The following is a 24086-nucleotide window of genomic DNA, read 5'->3' on the forward strand; positions in this document are numbered from 1 at the left end:
CGACCCAGAGGGATGGTATGGGGAGGGAGGAGGGAGGAGGGTTCAAGATGGGGAACACATGTATACCTGTGGCGGATTCATTTTGATATTTGGCAAATCTAATACAGTTATGTAAAGTTTAAAAATAAAATAAAATTAAAAAAAAAAAAAAAAGAAAAAAAAAATAATAATTCTGTTTTCTAAACAAAAATCCTACTTTTTTATTATGATAAACAGGTGTTCATAACCAGAGAGCAGAGCTACATCTTAGTATAAACAAGCAAAACTTAAAATACATAGCTATATATAAATTAAATAAATGTACAATTCTTACCCTATGACATCTTTCAAAGGCTTGTTTGGTTTCTTGCAAAAGATTAACCACCACTTCCTGGGACAGGAAAGTCTCTCCATGAGTATCAATACTTGGCCCCAGTGGTAAGTTGGTACGTTGTCTAATTCTCTCTTTCAGATCTTGAATACTAGTGCATAATAGAAACAAATGAAAAAAGAAAACTACTATACATAGATTTCAATGTCAAGTACTCTCAAACTTAGTATACATGAACTAATAAAAAGAAAAATGGACCAATAGCAGGAGACCTAAAACTTCTAATTTCAATAAGTAATTCTGAAAAGTGAAGCAAGCATTAATCTCTAAATAGAAGACTATCATATGGAAAGTGAGTAGATTTGCAGTTATTATCTCTAAAGTCTCTTTTAGGTCTACAATTCTGACTCAATATTTAGCTCTACAATTCTGACTCATTAGCCAAAAACTCCTTGTTTCCTTAGGAAGTAGGCTTTTCGAAGTAAGCTAATATTTCAGATAATTAAATGGCCCCACTTAAAACAAACTTTAAAATTTTAAAGCTTTCTAAATATACTAACTACTTAAGCATATTGTACATTTCTTTATTACTATTAAACATAATTTAGCTTTTCTAAATGACTGAGGGTTATTAAGAACATTTATTATAGTTATAGAAGGCTAGATTACTTTTGTTCCTATTTATAGAATATATAGCTCCAGATTGTGAACTTTAAAAAAAAATTCTTATGGTTGTTTTTTAGCTTTTCTCTTTTACTTGCTGCCTTTCAGATGTCACTTCTTATTCCTAGTTATAATCTCTCCATGATCATTATTTAATATACAACAAGCTAGGAAATAAGCTGATTTAGCTGTATGAATATTATATGAACCATCAACTCTGATGGTTCACAAAAGTCATTTTGATTCATCCTAGAATCAACTAAATTCCAGATAGGTAAGATCTAGATTACTGAGCTGTCAACCAATTCTTAGAGCAAATCATTTTATTTTCTTCTAGGATATGAATAAATTCAAGTTTTAATGTATTAAACAAGTTCATGCCCAAGTCATTTTAAAAGCTCAGGGTATCAATTTGCAGGGGTTTTTATTCTTTTTAACCATACCTGCAACAGCAGCAATAAAACAATTTACTTCCCTAATAGCCTGGTATAATTAACTCAGTCTGAAAAAAGGAAAGGGGGGAGGATGGGAGGAACTCTTTATGGCACTGGTATTCTGTTTTACATTTTAATAATGTTAGAATATTTCAACATGTGGCTAAAAAGATAGGATTTGATGAATGGTATAAAAAAACTGATAATTCTTCACAGAAAATTCTAATGACTATCAATATTTCACAAGTTGTCCAAATATAAAAATGTTTTTAATATCTTTAGTTTTAACTATAACATTTAACAAAAACGCTTACCCTCCTGTGCCAATGGATCTCTTTTGATGGTTTTTTGAATCATAATAGCGCTGAAGGATCATAGCACTTCTGCTTTTCAAATAGCCAGTCTCTATTTCAATGTAGCTCTCCAAATAGGAAATGAAAATGGACTTGATAAGCTTAGACAAGAAAGTCTGTTTATCAGTACCTAAGTTAAACTCCATCAACTTGCTGGAAAGATTTGTGGTTCTTTTCATGGAAAAGAGGGGGAAAAGATAAATGTATATTTTAGGTATGGTAATAATATTAAAAAATACATCTTTTTACAATGTGACTTTTGAAAAACTTACATTAAACCACCATTTCTTAAACCCTGGGAAATTACTTAGGATGGAGAGAGCAACTGCATAAGGTTATATAAACATATTAAGTAGAACATATATTACAAATATCATGGTTTTGAAAACTGCCATAAATTCCTAGAGACAACTCAACAAGAGGAAACTGAGGCAACCAACCAGTCTAGAAATGGCAACAATGCCAGAATGGCTTCAAGTATGCCATTCATGACATGGTACCAAGTCAAAATACTTCCTCTGTTCATTCTCTTCTCTGGACTTGCCTCTAATTTTCTGTTTCTCACTGCTGAAGACAGACTCACAATAGTGCTGCTGTTGAAACAGACTTCCTGATTGTAGTTACTTTTGAAAACCCTCTTCTCAAAATGACAATGAAGAAAAGCAACAGGATTGGAAAGAAACTCCACATGAAGCTTCTACAAAGTCTAACACTGCCATTTACAAAACACAAGACAAATTTTAACATCAGACTTAAGTCTGAAACCATCATTGGTTAAGAATTTGTCACTCCTTTTCTCAACTTCTAAAGCGTTAATGAAAATAAATGTAATTATTACTCATTCTTAAAAAAATTAAACAATAATGAACTAGTTTACAATTAAGATCAAAAACATAATTCTCAGGTCTTAGTTTAAACAAGACTTAGTCTTAGTCTTAGTCAGGTCTTAGTTTATACTTCATTAAAAGTATATTAACATAAAGCATAATATCTAATAGTTAACATGCTAAGAAAGATACTCATACAATACTAGTCTATACAGCCAAGTATTTAATGCTAAAAGCTATATTGCTATCTGACAAACTGTTATTAAAAAACACCTGAATATTTTCCAGTTTTCTATTTGAAGAAAAGAAAAGGTGAGATATTACTATTTTCTAATAATTAAAAATATACCTTGTGTATAAATCATAGAGACTTTTGAGATACTGCTCTGCATCAGACTTCCAACATTCTTGTAACTGGTCTTTCACAAAGCTCTAAAAAGAAAAGTCAACATTCTGTTAATTAAATAAATATTAAATTATATAGTCAACATTTTTTTCTGCTAGAATTACTCCATTTTCTTGAACTGTTCTGACTTAAAATCCAGTGGCAAAGGCAATGCATAGGAAATAGACCAATATAAAAAAAATTAAAAAACAGGTTTTTAGTTTACTGCTTCTCATATTTACTTGTACATTTATATCAGTGTTGGTACTAAGCATTAAGAATCTCAAATATCTTGTCTTTTGAAAAAAATCCCAAAAAACAACACTTCAAGCTATATCAATATGGTCAATTCTTTAAAGTAGCATTTCCCAAACTGTAGTCTAAGTAACACTAGTGTCCTTTGAGACACTAAGAAATATTACTATAAAATTGGGAAAGGCAGTACATTACATTTCCACTTCTAGAAGATCACAATATATATTAGTACCTCTAAAGAATATTAAAAGTTGTGTTTTTAAAACAACATTTATTTAACACTGCTGAATCCATTGGTAAACAGTTTAGGAAATGTTGCCTTAAAGTACAGAGCTATGGAAGTAAAGGCTGTAAACGAAACATTCAGAGTTTTTTCTTTTCATGTTAGTGCCATATGACAAAAAATTCTACAGATCTTGTAATTCTTGTTCAAATTTACTTTACTAAGGTAAAAGAAGGTAATCAATGTCAATGCTAAGTATCATTCTTAGCATTTCAAAATGCTATTGATTGGTCAAGGTGAGAGCCCAGTGAATATTAAAATCCGAGGCTAATCTATCACACCTGTTACCACTACTACTGATACACATGTAATTTCAAACACATGCTCTGATGACCGTGAGTAGCACCTTTTAACACTTTTGTTTTAAAGCTCAACACTGTCACTCCTTTCCCCTATACTTAATAAGTGAATTGCTGTTCCTAAGGATATTACACAAATAAACTCAATTTTTAAAAACTTTTAAAACAGAGGGAAAAAAACACATATAGTCTTAAGAACTACTTAGTCACTGTTTAAAATTACCTGTAGTTTGATTTCAAATACATTTTGAATAAGTTTAGCCAGTACTGTTTCTGGATTACTAAAGATATCTCCAACTTGTTTGTTTACCCGTTGACAGAGTATTGCTGCATCTTCAAATATATCGTTTCTCAAGTAAGCACCCTAAAGAGCAGAAGAATTTTATATAATGAATATATAATTTAAAATGCTTTTTAAAACACAAATTAGCATAAAATAAAATCAAATGAAGTGTACTGTTATGTTACCTCCTGGCACTGCTTTATATAAACATCAACACAATGAGAATAACCCTAAGAAGAAGAGAGAAATACACATCACTTTTTTGGTTAAGTTATAACAACAATAACAACATCAATAAAAGAGGTATTATATATAATAAAGCTATCTCTATGCCTCAATAAATGGTCAGCAGTAACAGCTACTCTCTGGTTTCTGTATTCCAGTGGACACTTAAGGTCAAGCCTTCTTGCTTTTGAATTATTTCATACAATGTTTGACTAAAAAGAACAATAAACAGCCAGAAGGGAGACAGTTTTCTACATCAAACTATATAAAAATTCAGTGATGGTTTTATTATTAATAGTATTAATATTAATTAATAAGTATTAATAGTATTAATATTAATTAATAATAAATATTAATAGTGCTGAATATAAGATCCTTAAGACCTAGGATTTAGTATCATTTCTGGAGAAACATAAAAAATATACATTCAAATTATTCCAAACAGTGAAAATTAACACTGTGATACACTAAAACAACAGGGCAAAATCACAGACTGTAAAACACCGTGGTGGTTCAGTGGTAAAAATCTGCCTGCCAATGTAGGAGACACGGGTTCAATCCCTGGGTGGGGAAGATCCTCCAGAGAAAGACACAGCAACCCACTCTAATATTCTTGGCCAGGGAAATTCCATGGATAGAGGAGTTTGGCAGGTTACAGTCCATGGGATCACAAAGAATCACAACTTAGTGACAAAACAACAACATACAGAATTAACATTATCTCTACATTCTTTAAGACTAATCTGCACTTTAAATTTTTTCTATGTACCTTAAAATGAAGTAAAACAGCTGCTACTTCTCTCATTCTGGAGATTTCACCTCTTCTTTGAGCACCAGTAAACTCCTGAATCAACTGGCATTCTAAATCATGGTATTTACCTAAAAATAGAAAGTCATTCAGCTACAATGAGACAAAGTACACAGGTTATTTGTAAGTATATGGTTTCTTTATAAATATAATGACTATGAATCTAGCTTTCTTTTAAAAGAATTGTGAAAACCATTAGATTATAGATAGTGGATCAAAACTCTTATTATAATATACTAAGGTATATAAATCTATATTTTCAACACACACAAAAAATCTTCTCAATTGGCAAAACAGATCAGCTCCTATAGTCTGACTTCCATTTATGACTATGGGAAAAACCTGGATGTCATTTCTGAAAGCAAGAGATAGGAAAAGTCTTAAACCTGACTTTAGAGAAAGAGTAAAGAGAACTATCAAACTCTTTACTAGAGTTCAAATGTCTTTACCATGAACAAAGGCAAATTCAACACCAGATTATAAGACAACATGTGGTATTTGATTCACTACATTCTTGGGGCTATTACGGTACACTTTTGGCAAAACAGGTGATTTTTGAACTTCAGTGAGTTCCTGAATAGTGACTTAGAGCCTAGAAATATAGTGGCTATTAAAGAAATCTGGAATGATCTACCTAAAGTACAATCTAAAGAACAAGTTTCAAACTACCATGTACGGAGTTAAATAGGTACTAAAATAGTCATACGAGCTTTTTTTTTTTTTTTAAAAAGAGAGAGACAGGTATGTATGGATACAAAAACAATGTCTAAGATATGTTGTTAAAAACACAAGGTATCAAAGCTATTTGTATAGGATGCCACCAATTTTAAAATACATGGGGACCATATAAAAAAATTCTACATATTATATACATGATTTATGTTCTATGCTTATATCAAGATATCCATAGAGTACTATGGAAGAATACACAAGAAACAGATAATATTTAATAGCTGCTTCAAGGAAGAGGAATCAAATTCACGGATGGGGTGGGAGGATGACATTGTTCCCACTCTCTTCTTTTACAATTTTCTTTCTTTTATAAAAGTAGTTTGATCACCTATCCAAAACAATTAAATAAATAGAACCCCACTTACTTGCAATTTTAGATTTAACTTCTGAAAATCTGAAAGACAGAAACCAATGATGAAGTTCATTATTTGTGACAAATGTACCATAGTAATGTAAGGTATTAATAAAAGGGAGAATGAGGATACATAGGAACTCTCCATACTAAATGTCTTCATACAGGATGGGAGGGAGAGGGAGGGTGTGGCCGAGGAAGGAGGGCAAAGATAAGGCCAGAGGGGAGAGAGTGCTGACAGGAAGCATGCCATTTAACAAAGCTGAAACCGGGCAATTCAGATGGAGTATCTCGTTCTCACTGAGGAAATTCACACTGAATAACCAAATCCCTTTTAAAGAGGGAGGAATTCTGAACGAGACATAAATTAACTGAGCCAGTCCCAACAACTGATTTATTGTCCCTACTCATATTCATTGGCATTTTAAATTCACTTGATATTTGTCTCTTTTCCCTTCTGTTGGGATTTTCTCATATGAAGTTTCATTATTGTCACTTAAAAGAAAATAAACAATAAGTATATATAAATGATGCTGAAACTCCAGTACTTTGGCCACCTCATGCGAAGAGCTGACTCATTGAAAAAGACTCTGATGCTGGGAGGGATTGGGGGCAGGAGGAGAAGGGGAGAAGGGGACGACAGAGGATGAGATGGCTGGATGGCATCACTGACTCAATGGATGTGAGTTTGAATGAACTCCGGGAGTTGGTGATGGACAGGGAGGCCTGGGGTGCTGTGATTCATGGGGTTGCAAAGAGTCGGACACGACTGAGCGACTGAACTGAACTGATATATAAACGAGTTATTTTAAAACTGGAAAAATAAAATAGAAGCCATAAAAAGGACCCCGTGTGTGCCTAGCATTCAACCTCTGCAAATTCAGAAACTAAAATATCAATTAAAATACACTAGAACTTTTTCAAATCATAAATATCAAAGGGAAATGCACAACATGGAAAATTAAGGCTGAAAGATGTCACATAATTAAAGTGATAGGTGAGGGGATGGCAAAAAAGATGCCAAAGATAGATAAAAAGGGTAATAATTCAAAGAACTATACAAAATTGATATGGGCTTCCCAGGTGGCTCAGTGGTAAAGAATCTGCCTGTCAAGCAGGAGATGTGGGTTTGAATGAACCCTGGGTTGGTAAAATCCCCTGGAGATGAAAATGGTAACTCGCTCCAGTATTTGTGCCTGGGAAATCCCATGGACAGAGGAGCCTGGCAGGCTATAGTCCTTGGAGTCACAAAGAGTCTAACACAACTTAGCAACTGAGCACACAGACAACAAAATTGATATGTCAAAGTTATGGTGGATCACAGAGTACAGAATACATTAGGTTATATTGATCTCTGTGAGAAAATTAAATTTGATTAGGATGTAAATTCAATTCTAAGGCTTGGGAGAGAGGTTAAAACAAAACTATAAGAGAAGTATGTAACTGAGAAGTGGGAGAAGATGAGTATATACGTCTGATATTTGTATGGGTGGGAGAAAATTATCATATACCCATTGTGAGCCATACATTTTATCCATTTAAGTAAATGGTTTAACTCTGAAATAAAAGCTTTTTTGTGGGTGACATTAAAAATCATTGCTTATAATGTTGGACAAGCATAAGAGTATCAATAATAGCTAAATGATTATTACTGCTAACTCTTTATGATGACACAAAGTTCAAAGTAAAATAAAATATATTTATGGGTAGGGAATATTGGGACATAATGGGCAAACTTTAAGTACAGTAATACATTTACATTCTACTTGTACCCAAGGATCTTCAAGTACCACAAAAGGATACATTATCTGTTTTCAGAGAAGATATGTTTTTCCAGATATTTAAATAGGAGAACCACTATTAATAAAATTAGAGTCTGACAGTCCATGGACTAAAGGAAAACCATGAAAGAATTTTCTTCTCAGTGAAGCTTCTTTAAGGCTGAAACCATTAATACCTGACTTAGCAATGGTCCTAAGGCATGGCATCTAAAACAGGACTTTGTAACCTTAAGGTCCCTAGGAAGGAGCCTTCAGATAGGTTAAATAGTCTAAAATGCCAAGAAACTGTATACAACACTCTGTTTATCTGAACTTTTTAAAGGCAATTTCATAGCTTTTACCAGCTTTTCAGAGGTGTCCAACACTCCCAAAAGCTTAAGAACTCTCATCTAGAGGAAAAAGCAGCTCAAGAAACCATGTTTAATCTTTTTCTGCCCTTCTAACACTGTTATCAAAGTCCAAAAAAAAAAAAAGAAAATTCAAAATGTCACTTGTCAATTTCAAAATTCTCCATCAATTTTTTTTTTCCAAAAGAAAAAGGACTGAGATTATTTCAACATATATCATTAAATTTAGTTGCTAAGAGACCATATTTTTTCAATCAACTATTGCATACTGTATCTTTTAAAGGCAGTCCTCAGTAAGTTCTTGTTGAATTAATGAGTAATACAGGTAAAAGTACAATTTTATTCCATACATTACACACCATAAAGACAAATTAACTCTTGAGAAATAAACTTGCCTATCAAAAGGTAACTCTTGGGCGATTAGGTGCAACTTCTGAATGATGTCTGCTGCCTCCTTTATCTATTAAAAAATAAAAGCAATAATTAAAAAAAAAACCTTTATATGTATCAAAAAATAATTTTGTATTTAAAAATAGTAATATTCTCATATGTATGTCCACAGACTCTCACCCAAACAATTTTCTTTTAAAATACACAATATAATCTTGTGAGCAACAGGAATACATCTGGGGTATCACCAATAATGAGTCATTGAAACATAAACATGTCATTATGGTATTGAAATCTTGTGATTTTATAATGCCACAATCCCTTCCCAATGAAACCTGCAGTTCAAGTCTACTCTGAAAAAATTCAAATAATTGACTGCTGAAAGCGAGTTTAAGTATCTTGTGAGTTTATGAACAGAGAAACAAGAGTTATGAAAATAATTCAGACCATACTGATGCATATAGCCCACTCTAGGTGAAGAAAATAACAAAATGCTTGTCATTTAATGAACATATCAAGTTTTAAAACTTGTTAACATGAAGTCTTCTGAATAGAATATGATACAAAAATGTTTGTACTTATTCAAACTGTGTAACTAAAGGATTTAGACAAGGAGTCTAAAATTTTTTAAATGCAGAAATTTGTGCTTATTCATATTAATGTATAGAGAGTTATATATGCTAACTTTTGAAAACAAATTTCAAATAAGCATTGAGTTTAATTTTGGCACACCTTTAGTATCTGATTTTATCATTCACTTTCTTTAACACTAAGAAAAAAAAGAAAAAAAAAAAGAGACTCCTACAAACGTTGACAGAAGAGCTGAGAACCTTCAAACAGACCTTTCTAAGTGAGTACTCATGTGAAGTCTGGCAAACAACAGTGGGAAAAAAAGAGCAAGGCCAAATGATACTGCTGATGCCAAACAAGAGTGAATATAGACAGCATTTCTGCGTCAGCTACTTCTCTCCTAGTCAGCACGTCACTGCCATTTTCAGTTACCAGACGCTCAGTCTAATTCTGCTGCACAGGAGCATAAATTAACACTGCAAGGTCATTTTTCAACATGCCATTTAGTGGTACTAGCAAGGTCCACCACTTTCTCCTTACCAATGCTCCCTTCAGAAGGAACCTGCCAGGTACATGCTTTATGTTTCCATCAGGAGTTTGTTCTTGTTAAGAGATGGAAGTCCCCATTATGCAGTGTTTGCAAACTTCACTTAATATAGGAAGACGTACAGCAGAGTAAATAACATATGATTTTATCAAATTACCAAATTATTTTACAAAAACTATTTCAAGCACAGTAGTTCTTAAAGTCATCTGTCAGTTAAAATATACACTAGGCACAGAAGTTTTCAAAACCACAATCTAATAACCTGCTTACATCTGCTACTGATGTCAGCGTGAGGTGACAGACCACCCAATGCTAACATGTTAAAGATAATCAGGGCCACCAGGCATTATCTACATGGAGAACGTTAAGTTGTGATTCTAAGAAGAAAAACAACTAACATACTTTGTAAAGATGGAGGTAAGAGGGAATACATACTATGGACATAAAATTGTTTTTTTTTCCCCCAGAGAAGAAAATTAGAAGATTTTGAAAAGCAAAGATTAAAAAAAAAAAACAGCAAAAATGACTATGGAGCAGGAAGAAAAAGGACTAAGATGTGTTATCTTTTCCCATTCTAATTCCTTCCACAATCACACACCGACATGGGTGATTTTCCTTTTCTTTCCACTGGCAAGGTGGCTGGTACACAGTGCAGAAAGTGAAACAGCCAGAAGTTTACCTAATAATGAGCAATCTAGTACCATATATGAGGTTCCTAAGTGTAGTTAACTGTGACAGTACCAGGCCAAAAATAATGACTCAACAGTAACCCAAAATCTATGGGAGACATGAGAGAAAAAAAGACAATTGTGAAAAGAGGACTAAAGTATAAGAAAAAAAGAAACAAGATGAAACAAAATGAGATATGGGAGAGAGTGACACAAAAGAAAGAAAATAAGAGGACTTAGCTTAAATGCTGTTAAGTCTGTACTTATTCCTCAAAAATTAGACAGCTAGTGACCAAGTGACGGAGAAGGCAATGGCACCCCACTCCAGTACTCTTGCCTGGAAAATCCCATGGACGGAGGAGCCTGGTAGGCTGCAGTCCATGGGGTCGCTAGAAGTCGGACACGACTGAGCGACTTCACTTTCACTTTTCACTTTCATGCATTGGAGAAGGAAATGACAACCCACTCCAGTGTTCTTGCCTGGAGAATCCCATGGACAGAGGAGTCTGGTGGGCTACAGTCCGTAGCAGAAGAGTAGGATACAACTGAGCATACACACACACACACACACACACACACGTGTAATCATTCAATTTTAAAATATTTACTTTTCTCTAGATTCTAAATGGCTGCCTTGAGCTGCATGAAATAAACAGACCAACTCACACTGGGTAAAATATCTGCATTTTGTTTATAACAAAGCATAAATATACTCTACAATCCAACAGGTATAATCCAAGGTAACCCAAGGTATAAGACTTGAATTACATACAATTTTATATATATATATTTAAAAAACAATTTTAAAAATATATAAATATATACTTTTATAATACATTAGAAATATGTATGTTTCATGTAGGAAACAAAACAAAAACATTCAAACAAAACAAAACTGTACCCTGAAAAACAGTTTGGTGTTCAAGCCCTATGTGTATGTGTGAGTGTGTGAGAATCACATGAATGTATAAAAGCTAGATACTGCCAGTGTTTTACAAGAGTTTAGGTATGATTATGTCCTTGATATTAATCTTACAGCTCTACTTTATATTATAAATATAATTCCTGGAACTCATTATTTAAAATACTGTCTTTTCTATAGAGGGATTTTCTCCACACATATAAGCATTTCTTTCAAAGATCTCTAAAAATTATAAACTCAATAAATCCATATATTTCCTACTCACAAAACAATGTGTTGCTTAATTCAAAGTGAACTTCAATACAACTTAGCTTTTAACATTCCACTACCTGAGATATCCCATGGAGTAAACCTGGAAAATATTCTGGAAGACTGTATTCAACATATTAATAGACAATGTTATTACTATGTGCATATACTATTCATAAGAATGTCTATTTTTTCATGCACTCTTAATTTTTTTCCCCCTGAGGGGAAGAAAATGAGCTGAATAACCTTCTCCCAAGATTGTAGAGTAACCAATACCATACAACCTTAGACCAGGATTAAGTGACTAGTGCTATGAAAAAGATTAACATGAATAATTAATTCAGATTTTTCAATTCTTTTTGATCCAAACTATGCTTTAATTTTTATAAAAGAACTTTATTCAAGTAACAAAAACTAGAAGCTCTGAATTTCTTTTACAGAAATATAGTTCAGTTTGTAAATGATTTAGGGTCACACCACCCCCTCACCCAGGGGAATATGACTATTAAATTCTTTTAATATTAAAAGTCAATTATGAAAAAGAAATACTTATTAACATAGTTAAATATTTCTAAACCATACACATTTCATAAACAAAATACCAGGAAATCCAACTAAAAATTTGAATATAAATTTTGTTGGCAAGTGTATTTTTCAGAATAAAGACTTTTAATAAGTCAGCTACTCAGTGATTTGAAGTCTGACTCTGGAAAGCAGCAATTGTAGTTCATAATTAGAGCATTATTAGTAATGTTATTACATGCTTTTATCCTTCTGACAGTGCTCACCTTTTCAGAATTTGTAAAAACATCAGATTTCAGTTCTCCATCTAGAAACTCATTGAAGTATTTCATCAACTTCTGAGCCTCTACTGCCCGTTGTCTGGGTGTGTTTACCCCCTCCAACTGGTCTCCAAGGTGACAGACTTTGGTTGCTACATAGCTGATGTGCTCATCTAGTTCTTGGAAATGTTGGAAGGCAACCTAGGAGAAACATGCACGAGCATAAAATACAATCAGAGAACCCAGATTAACTATTAATACTATTGTTATTACCAAGGGGAATTTGCATTAGAAGTATTTTGAACCTATTACTTTAACTACTTAAAAATACATTATCTTATGTAAACAAGACACTATTTTATTATTTTATTAAATATTAATAAATATTTATTAATCTATTAATAAATAATATTTATTAAATATTTTCTAACAGTTATACAGGCTTAAGTGAAGGAATCTAAACATATGAAAACTGAGTAGAAATCAGCTTGCTAATCCTTAATACTCAAGAACAAACAACCCCTACAAGGCAGCAATGCTAAACATGCTCTTCTAACTACACTTCTAATTAAAGGTCAATCAAGTTCCACATCAGGCTCAGGATGTGAAAGAGGTTCAGAGGTTCCTGATTAAGTCTAGGGCCTAAGAAGTAAGAATGGCTAAGAAGCTTGGCCTATGTACCCCAGAGTCACCCTAATGCTAATGGTCTAGTTTTTCTCCAAAATGGACTGAGGAAGAGTTCTGCATCTGCTTTTCCCAGTTACACTAGCATTCTCATTAGGGTATCTGCCTCACAACTTCTGTGAAACTTCCCAGACCAGGTTTCCTCTAGGGAAAAATCTGATCCAGGCAATAGTTGGTCTGGTATTATTATTTCGCTTTATGATTAAATGAGAATGCAAATAAATACCTAAATATCCAAGCTAGTCATGACTCCCTAAAAATACAGGTCTGCTGAGGTATCATTCTTAAAAATTTGCATTGTTAAGAGAGGAAGCAAGGACCACACTGTACTGAATACCATCCCATCCTAAGAAGGGAGTACTCTAACCCCAAACCATCACTCAGTAGCAAACAAGTGCACCAAGAGTGCCTGGTAACAATTAATTAATATTTTATGACATGAGATGGGAGCAGTATAAAGAAACCTCAACAATTACTATTTGACTAGACTTTTAAAAAAAAAAAACTTAAAACTGAAAGGATATAAACATATTAAAGTCTGTATATTCATTATTCAATTAACAGTTTACCTGATTGCTTTTCTGGAGTTCTTGTACCTTCCTGGCAAATTCCTTAGCTTCTTTCTGACACTGTTGCTCTAGTTTCTCTACTTTCCTTTGAATCCTTTCATCCATTATCTGGAGCTCCTGAATATGATTTACAAATTCTTCTAATAATCTAACAAAATAAAATTAGAATATGTATCAATCCATCTATAATTGATCACTAGGAACTGATCAGTCCACTTATAATTGTAAATAAAGCATTAGTGAGCATTCCTTGAGGTAGGGATGAACATGTTAATTTTCTCTCTAGCATTATGTTAGGGATTATCTCTGATATAAATGAAAACCTCATAGGAAATCTCCAGATTAACCCCCAGAAATGAAACCAATTTTACAGAAATAGTCAAAAGGGTAAAATGTACTATATAAACATAATACTGTACATTCGAGGTATGGTGAGTTTTGTTCCCCCAATTTACAACAATACTTAAAACGGCATACTCAACATGTTTTATTTTAGAGGTATAACCAGTAATTTCTAATTTATTATTAATTGGAGAAAAGATTAAATTCTCATAATGCAATAAAATCCCTTCCCCCATGTCACTTAAAGTCCTTTTCTAAAATAAAAGAAACATAAAAGGAAAAAAAATAAATCTCAAGCTTCTAATGCTTCTTCCTTTTATTGGTCAGTTGTTAACTCCCTTTTCATGAATATTGAAAGGAATTCCAACAGTCACCTCTGTTCCAGACACAAACTTGTACTAGATTGGGTCTATGAAAAAAAAATTTTACTTCACCTTTTAGGATCAAAAGCTTCAGGTCCCCCTCTAGAGCCTCCTCCTGGGGTTCTCCATACAAGACGTTCAATATACTCATCTGCCACAAAAGGCTCCTAGTTTACAAAATAAATGTTCTTTTAAAAGTTTCATACATAACTTACTACTACTTACAAAAATGAAATAGGTAATACTATGTGAGAACTGAAATTAAACTACTAGTTAAATATATCTATTAAAATGTACAAGCTTTTTCTATTTAAAAAGTCTTCAATAAACAAATCATTTAATGAAAATTAGGATATTAAAGAGTTTGATAAGCAGGAACAAACTAGTGGAAAAGTGAGCAAAGAAACAATTTATAGAAGAAATAAAAATGGCCAAGAAACATGAAACATATAAAGCTTCACTAGAAATCAAATAAGGTCAAGTTATTACTTTTTGGGGGCCTCACTGACAATGTTTTTTCTTTTTCCTTAATTACAGTATTTAAATACAGTATTTCCTTAATTACAATATGCAATACAGGGGCAGGTAGGCTGAAATTCACACTCTCATTATTGCTAAGTCACTTCAATCGTGTCCAACTCTGTGCAACCCCATAGACGGCAGCCCACCAGGCTCCCCCGTCCCTGGGATTCTCCAGGCAAGAACACTGGAGTGGGCTCATTATTGTTAGAAATGTTAAAAGGTACAATATTTTTAGAGGGCAATAAGCAACATTTTGGTAACGTCAACAGGTCTACAAATGCTCACACTATTTAACCCAGTAATTCTACTTTTAAAATTCTAAGGGAAAAAGTAGATATGAATGCAAAATTTCTGTAATATGTATAATGCTGAAAAGTTACTTACAGAAATATCAACAGAATCATTATTGAAAAATTATAGTCAATTTATAGGATAAAAAATTATGTTCCTATTAAAATCATGTTGTAAAAAAATTTAATGAAATGAGAAAAAATGCTCACATATAATATTTAATATTAAAATAGCAAGACAAAAATGTTCTAAACTTTATAGAAAAAAAGAATTAAAAAAAAATCAGAGTAGAAGGCCCAATTAAGAAAATTATCATTCAAATGTTCACTATCAGCTGATAATGTGTTTTTTAAACATAATATTAACACATGAATTTACATAGTTTCCATATTACCCTATTTCATATAAACAGGTATCATATATATTGCCTCACACTTAGCATGTAACTTAAACTGATAGCATTTGTTGGTGATTTCAGTTTGAATTTTTGTATCTGTAAAACTTTCCATTCTTAATCATATTTTAAAAACATATTTTCATTGATGAACATTCACTGAACAATAAAATGTCCACTGCCAAGCAGTCTGTTAGGCTTTGGAATAAAAAGATGTATATAACACAAATGGCACCCTTCAGAAACTTACAACATGAACAGGGAAAAAGTATTAAAGAATACAGTAATAGTACGTGACAATTAAAATTTAAAATTTGTGCACAAACTTCAGTACTAACATTGCTGAGTGAGTGGTTAACTCAATAGGTAGTTGAGTGATGGAAAAAGGATATTTCTTAATTCAGCAAATGTTTAGTAAACAACTACTCTTGTGTTGAGCACTGTGGCAGGCACTAAGAATACAGATGTGAATTCTATACACAAGTCTCTGCAAGTTCTCACAGAAATGATCTTCTACTAAGGATACAAACCTTAAACAGTAATTACAGAAATAACTAATCACAATTGTGATAAATGTGGGGGAAAGAAATTCCTGAATGCTCTAAAAACAGCAACAGAGATGAAGGGAAGATGGAAATGAAAGAAGACTGGTATAAAGAGTGAGTATTGCAACAGTCTTACTTTCTGAGAGCATGACACTTTAGCTGAGACCAGAGGAAAGAAGAAAAGTCAGCCAGAAAAAAAATGGAACAGTTCTCCAGACCATTAGGGAAAGAGAAGATAGAGCTTAACCCATTAGAGGAAAATGGACTAGATCACAAATACCACATATGGAAGGATGTAGAGAGAAATGACAGTTAAAACCCATAGATGATAACCTGTCTTTTTATCATCATCACCATCATCATCACATTGGAATTTGAGAGAATGGCTTACCAGTCTGATATGGGAGGAGGACTGAGAGGATAAGCTTCAGTCAGAACAATAACCATCGGAAAAAGAGGAGGAACACCAACGAGAATAACGGCTCACATAATCATTTAACATTCACTGTGTGCAGTTAAGACCAGAGGTCCTATTTTATCCCCAGTTTATAATGAGGAAGCTGAGACTTAGGATACTTACTTGCCCAAGATAACGCAAGCTGTACACTGCAGAGTTGAGATTTAAATTGCTGTTTCCACTGCTATATAACACTTAATAGCAACTTTGGGAAACTACAAATAGCTCCTTGTGCCTACAGTTTAGGTGGTGAGAATAAGAGGTGAAGCTAAAAAGGTGAAAACTGCCACATGAAGGCACATGCACATCACTGATTTGTCTTTTAACATTTCTCCTTATAGTCATATGGCATCAAAAATACAAGCCAATAATTTTATCAGACAATTGATAAACTGTCACATGCCTTGTATACATAAAATCCATGATCAAGTTTCAAACTGTACATATTTTTAAAGAAAACTATAATTTTTATTATTGTTAATATCAGTTATTGCTAAAAAATAAACATCAAGTAGCAAGAACACAGGAGAAGGCAATGGCACCCCACTCCAGTACTCTTGCCTGGAAAATCCATGGACGGAGGAGCCTGGTAGGCTGCAGTCCATGGGGTCGCTAAGAGTCAGACACGACTGAGCGACTTCACTTTCACTTTTCACTTTCATGCATTGGAGAAGGAAATGGCAACCCACTCCAGTGTTCTTGCCTGGAGAATCCCAGAGACAGAGGAGCCTGGTAGGAGGCCGTCTATGGGGTCGCACAGAGTCGGACACGACTGAAGCAACTTAGCAGCAGCAGCAAGAACACATAACAATATAAATAGTTTTTAAAAAAATTTTAAAGACTTTTTTTAAAAGGTTCTTTCATAGTGGTCAAAATAACTGAGAAATAGCAGCCATAGTAATACAGTTCTAGGAAATATAAACATCCGATATGATCAAGGCTTGAAAAGCAAAACTGCTAGCTACTTTTAAAAAATTCAGTTCAAATCAGATTTTAAAATGGGCAGAAGAAATGAATAGCCGTTTTCCCAAAGAAGACATATAGATGGCCAAAAGGCACATGAAAAGATGCTCAACATGGCTACTGCTACTGCTAAGTCACTTCAGTCGTGTCCGACTCTGTGCGACCCCATAGACGGCAGCCCACCAAGCTCCCCCGTCCCTGGGATTCTCCAGGCAAGAACACTGGAGTGGGTTGCCATTCCTTCTCCAATGCGTGAAAGTGAAAAGTCAAAGTGAAGTCACTCAGTCGTGTCCGACCCCCAGTGACCTCATGGACTGCAGCCTACCAGGCTCCTCCATTAATGGGATTTTCGAGGCAAGAGTACTGGAGTGGGTTGCCATTGCCTTCTCCTCTATCATCAAAAAGAACACAAGTAACAAATGATGGCCAGGATGTGGAGAAAGGGAACCCTTGTACACTGCTGGTGGGAATAAAAATTGGTGCACCCACTGTGGAAAACAGTATGGAGATTTCTCAAAAAAACAAAAAATAGAACTACCATGTATGTTAGCTGCTCAGTCATGTCTGACTCTTTGCGACCCCATGGACTGTAGCCCACCAGGCTCCTCTGTCCATGGAATTCTCCAGGCAAGAATAATGGAGTGGGTTGCCATTTCCTTCTCCAGGAGAACTTCCTGACCCAGGGATCAAACCCAAGTCTCCCTCACTGCAGGCAGATTCTTTACCATTTGAGCCACCAGGGAAGCCCAGGACTACCATATGACCCAGAAATTCCATACTTGGGTATATATCTGAAAAGACAATAACAACAACAGCAATTTGTGCAGATATATGCACCTCAATGTTCATAGCAGCATTATTTACAATTGCCAAGATATGAAAGCAATATAAGTGTCCATCAACAGGTGAACTGATAAAGAAGGTGCAGTATATAGATACAATGAAACACTACCCAGCACATAAGAAAGGATGAAATTTTGCCATTTGCAGCCACACAGATGGACCTGAAGGGCATTATGCTGAAAGTGAAATATATCAGACAGAGAAAGACAAATACTGTACAAAATCATTTATAATGGGGAATCTAAAAAATATAACAAACTAATGAATATAACAAAAAAGAAGTGGACTCACAGATATAGAGAACAAACTAGTGGTTACCAATGGTAGGGAAGAGGACAGTATCAGGGTAGGGTAACGGGAAGTACAAACTATTGGATGTAAGATATGTTACAAGGATGTATTAAATAACATGGGGAATATGCCAGTATTTTGGAATAACTGCAAATAAATAAATAAATTCAGTTTACCCAGGTGCTGACATGATTGATGATTAAATCATAAGGATGAGTTAGATATTCTGCAAAGTAAATATTCTGACCCTCTAAAATACAATTTACTCATTTAGCTGCTGCTGCTGCTGCTAAGTCACTTCAGTCGTGTCTGACTCTGTGTGACCCCATAGACGGCAGCCCACCAGGCTCCCTCGTTCCTGGGATTCTCCAGGCAAGAACACTGGAGTGGGTTGCCATTTCCTTCTCCAATGCATGAAAGTGAAAAGTGAAAGTGAAGTCGCTCAGTCATGTCCAACTCTTGGCAACCCCATGGACTGCAGCCTACCAGGCTCCTCTGTCCATGGGATATTCCAGGCAAGAGTACTGGAGTGGGGTGCCATTGTCTTCTCTGACTCTTAGCAAACATATTTACATAATCATACCTGAGTCTACCTCACTTGAGACAAAAGAGTTGACATGTTTAACAAATCTTAATTTACAAGCACAAATTGAGAAACAATGACTCAAAGGAACTTATGCTTAGAGCTACTCAGAACTTTAGAAAGTCTGACAAACACATGAAAGACTTCTAAATAAGACGGTAATGACCAATTTTTAAAAGTGTTTACTATGTGCTAAATCTGTGCCTAGCACTTACAATCTTATTTAATACATACTTAACAAGTCTATGAGGTAGGTTCTATTAATATAGCCTAGTTTTATACCTGAGAAATTATGATACAAGGGGGTATTTAATCCAAGGCCGCATTGGTGAGGTATAATCCATGGGGTCATAAGGTTCCAATGGACTCAAGAAATCATGATGTTAAATAGATCCAGAAACTATTCATCATAAGATGGAAGTAGTAACCCCAGGATCAAACAAGAACAGAGCCAGAAAGCAAACTGCATAAGCAGGTAGCCCATGTTTTTCACTACTATTGCACGAGCATGCTTCCCTTAATTCATATGTATGGCCTTATGGGAATCACTTGAAACCAGATGATAGAGAAGGAAAAGCATGAGCTTGCTTCATCAAGAGTTGGCTAAGCATGTTGGTATCAAATAAAAATGAACAGCAGCTGCAATCACAACTTCCCTCAGCGGTGGCCTTGAAACTCGGTGACAAGAAAAATATCCTCCCAAAAGGCAATGACTGTTCATCCTCATGGGTGGTCAGAAAACTGACCTAGTTAGAATATACATGGACTCATGGATAGTGGCCAAGGACCTAGCTATCAGAGGAGAAAGACTGGAAGAAAGAGAACAGGGAAATCTGGGGTTGACGCACGTGAATGGACACATGAGACTGGGCATGAAGTATGAAGATCTTAGTATCACATGTTAACATCCACAAGGAGACATTTACTATGGAAGAAGAATAAATAACCAGGTAGACAAGATGACTCTGCCACTCAACCCACTTCTAATTTTCCTCCAGGGTAAGAACCCCAAATGGAGTGCTAGAAGAGCTACCTGTCTCCTCCCCCCACCAATGTATATGAAAACATGGAGCTTAGTGGCACAGGAGTGTTCTGCAGGGAACACAGATGTGTAGTCCAGATATTCCTTCAAGAAGGGTCACGCTCTAGCTGCCAGCAGTGCTGCCAGCAGAGCATTCACCTGGCGGTATTTTCAGGGATCCTTCAGCTGCACAGAGCTCCTTCACTCAATGCCATACTTTTCCCAATGTTGTCTGTGTCTGCTCAGTTGTGTCCAACTCTTTGCGACCCCATGGACTGTCTCCTCTCTCCATGGAATTTCCCAGGCAAGAATACTGGGGCAGATTGTCATTTCCCACTCCAGGGGATCTTTCCGACAAAGGGATCAAACACGGTCTCTTGCGTCTCCTGCACTGGCAGGCCGATTCTTTACCACTGCACCACCTGGGAAAGCCAATGTGGTCTCTATCTAATTACTAAGACAAGGATATAAAGGCCTGACCACTTGAGTATAAATCAGGGCAACTCTGACAGGTAATTTTAGTTTCAGAACTTCCCACAGGAACTATCAACACTGTTGCTGGGTCAGCACTGTACTGCTATTTCTCCTAAGACCCAATTTTGCTTATCTACCCTGTCCTTTCACATATACTCACCCCAAGGGTACTTTCTAATAAATATTCTGCCCACGGCTACTGCGGCTGCTGCTAAGTCATTTCACTCGTGTTCGACTCTGTGTGACCCCATAGACGGCAGGCCACCAGGCTCCCCCGTCCCTGGGATTCTCCAGGCAAGAACACTGGAGTGGGTTGCCATTTCCTTCTCCAATGCATGAAAGTGAAAAGTGAAAGTGAAGTCGCTCAGTTGTGTCCGACTCTTAGCGACCCCATGGACTGCAGCCCACCAGGCTCCTCCGTCCATGGGACTAAACTGTCTTAAAGTCAGCTTCTCTGAGAAAACCTGCAACATTGTAGTAGTCTAGTCAAGAGATGCTAATGACTCAGATCAAAGTAGCAATGTAAGGATGCTGTCATATCGCCAGGTTCATGACCTTTTAAAGGATCTGTTCATATGGATGTGAGAGTTGGACTGTAAAGAAAGCTGAACGCCAAAGAATTGATGCTTTCGAGCTGTGGTGTTGGAGAAGACTCTTGAGAGTTCCTTGGAACACAAGGAGATCAAACCAGTCTATCCTAAAGCAAATCAGTCCTGAATATTCATTGGAAGGACTGATCTGAAGTTGAAACTCCAATACTTTGGCCACCTGATGTGAATAACTGACTCAATGGAAAAGACCCTGATGCTGGGAAAGATTGAAGGCAGGAGGAGAAGGGGACAACTGAGGATGAGATAGTTGGACGGCATCACTGACTCGATGGATGTGAGTTTGAGCAAGCTCCGGGAGTTGGTGATGGACAGGGAAGCCTGGCGTGCTGCAGTCCGTGGTGTCGCAAAGAGACACAACTGAGCGACTGAACTGAACTGATACAGTGAGTGAACTGAATGCTGATAAACTGGATGTGGCAAGAAATTTTAAAAGGGAATCATGATGACTCGTAAAGGTTGCAACCAGAACAACTGTATGAACAGTGAGTGGTACCATTTACTGAGACTGGGAAGGAGATGGAAAAGCGAGTGGGGAAACAAGAGCTCTATTCTGCATATTATATGCGGAAGATGCCAATCTGATATACATGTGAAAATGTAAAGCACATGGTCAGAAAAATAAGCTGTATTACAGGGAAGAAACTGGCGCTAGATATAATTTTAAAGTTATTTAAAACCTCAGAACTGGATTAGATCACCCAGGAAGAAGGGCATGCCAACATGTGGAAATAGGAAGAGGAAAGGAAACCATCAAGAGACAAAATAAGAGGGACCAGTAGAGGAGGAGGAACTACTAGGAGAGAACAGTATCCTGGAGGTGAAATGTAGGTTTTATCTTCAGAGGCAATCAAATTATCACAAGAGTTAAAGATAAATCAGTTGCTGATTTTTAAAAAATGGAAGTTTTGAAAAAACAAAAAATCTTTTCTGCTTATAAAACTAAATAAATCCCAGTAACTTATTAATACTTAGCACTGCAAAGGCATTTACAATGAGAAAAAGAGGCAAATTAACAAATTCTTCAAGACCTCTAAATGACCAACTCCTCCTGAGGATTCTCAAAGATACCTGTAAACAATTCCCCTCAAAATCTTCTAGAATTTCATGAATCTAACAAAGGTATATCTTAATCTCTATTTTTCTATAGTAATTAAAAGCAAAATCAGCCAAAACGATCTAAGTATGTACTACAAAGATACTATCATGTTAAATTCAACTTTGCATGCATGCTCAGTCACTTAAATTGTGACTGATTCTTTGCCACCCCATACATTGTAGCTCGCTAGGCTCCTCTGTCCATGGGATTTCCCAGGTAAGAAAAAAGGAGTGGGTTGCCATTTCCCTGATCCAGGGATCAAACCAGCATCTCCTGCACTGGCAGGTGGGTTCTTTACCACTAAGCCACCAGGGAAGACAAACTTTACATAATTTATTAGTATGCTTATCTGTTAAACTGATTTCATATTCTTATAAGTTTCATATTCTTTATTACCAATTGTAATAAAAATATAGGGTTTGTAGTCATTTCTATTAAAAATTAAGACCTCAAGCCCTTGAACAGGAACATAAATCCCTAATTTAACACTTTCTCCTTGAGAAAATCCAACTAAACTTTCTCAAAAATATTCAATAAAATATGTTACAGTTCAGTTCAGTCACTCAGTCGTGTCCGACTTTTTGCGACCCCATGAACCACAGCACGCCAGGCCTCCCTGTCCATCACCAACTGCTGGAGTCTACCCAAACCCATGTCCATTGTTACAGCCACCTACAAACTCAAAGAACCTATAATATTTTCACTTACCAAGGTTAAAAAAAAAAAAAAAAAAGGCTCAGAGGATTTCAGGAAGAAGTATTTCTGGGTCCTATTAAAGCCAACTAACAAGTAGGTTCAGGTACTTCCTGTAGAAAGTACTTTTCTTAAATTCACTATGTAACAGACCACTGTCAAACTAATCTTTAAAACACTATTCACTTTTAGTCAGAAACTTCCCTATGCAATTTCAAAACTATGATGTTCACACTCTTAAATCTACCCTTTTAAGTTCTTATTTTACTGAAGCTAAGTCGCTTCAGTCGTGTCCGACTCTATGCGACCCCATAGACGGCAGCCCACCAGGCTCCCCCATCCCTGGGATTCTCCAGGCAAAAACACTGGAGTGGGTTGCCATTTCCTTCTCCAAAACTACCTAACCTAATTTCTTTGCACCCCAAAATGAACAGGCACACTACCACAAGCCTACTCTCATCTTCTCTTCAAACTCATGTTACTTCTGCTTCCTTACCTGTGACCAAGTTACTCAATCCACAAGGATACTTGTGGGAAAAGCATTTTTTCCCCTAGATTATCTCAACTGATTCCTTCACTCTTAAACAATCCCCATGAAGCTGAAAGGGCTCCCCTGGTGGCCCACTTCATAAAGAATCTGCCTGCAATGCAGGAGACCAGGGTTCAATTCCTGGGTCAGGAAAATCCCCTGGAGAAGGAAATGGCAACTCACTCCAGTATTCTTGCCTGGAAACTCCCATGGACCACAAGAGCCTGGCAGGGTACAGTCCATGGGGTTGCAAAGAGTTGGCTACAACTAAGCACATGCACACACATGCACACGGGGCTTAAAAATTCAAATCCCAACACAGAATAGTATTTAATACCAGTAACACTTCCA

At 35.6% G+C, this 24086-nt stretch overlaps 1 protein-coding gene across 1 annotated transcript in view; it reads right to left on the minus strand.

Annotated features, from left to right (window-relative positions):
• Window positions 1-24086, minus strand: part of EXOC5 (exocyst complex component 5) — a 52972-nt gene that overhangs the window by 23144 nt on the left and 5742 nt on the right. The window contains exons 2-12 of the mRNA XM_055538160.1: window positions 14495-14589; window positions 13719-13866; window positions 12472-12666; window positions 8733-8797; window positions 6223-6251; window positions 5087-5196; window positions 4278-4322; window positions 4033-4173; window positions 2937-3019; window positions 1722-1931; window positions 314-461 (exon numbers count right to left, since the gene is read on the minus strand). Of these exons, the coding sequence (XP_055394135.1) occupies window positions 314-461; window positions 1722-1931; window positions 2937-3019; window positions 4033-4173; window positions 4278-4322; window positions 5087-5196; window positions 6223-6251; window positions 8733-8797; window positions 12472-12666; window positions 13719-13866; window positions 14495-14589 (1269 nt within the window). The remainder of the gene's footprint in view (window positions 1-313; window positions 462-1721; window positions 1932-2936; window positions 3020-4032; window positions 4174-4277; window positions 4323-5086; window positions 5197-6222; window positions 6252-8732; window positions 8798-12471; window positions 12667-13718; window positions 13867-14494; window positions 14590-24086) is intronic.

This window comes from Bubalus kerabau, chromosome 10 (genome assembly GCF_029407905.1).
Source record: "Bubalus kerabau isolate K-KA32 ecotype Philippines breed swamp buffalo chromosome 10, PCC_UOA_SB_1v2, whole genome shotgun sequence".
Classification (NCBI taxonomy): domain Eukaryota; kingdom Metazoa; phylum Chordata; class Mammalia; order Artiodactyla; family Bovidae; genus Bubalus; species Bubalus kerabau.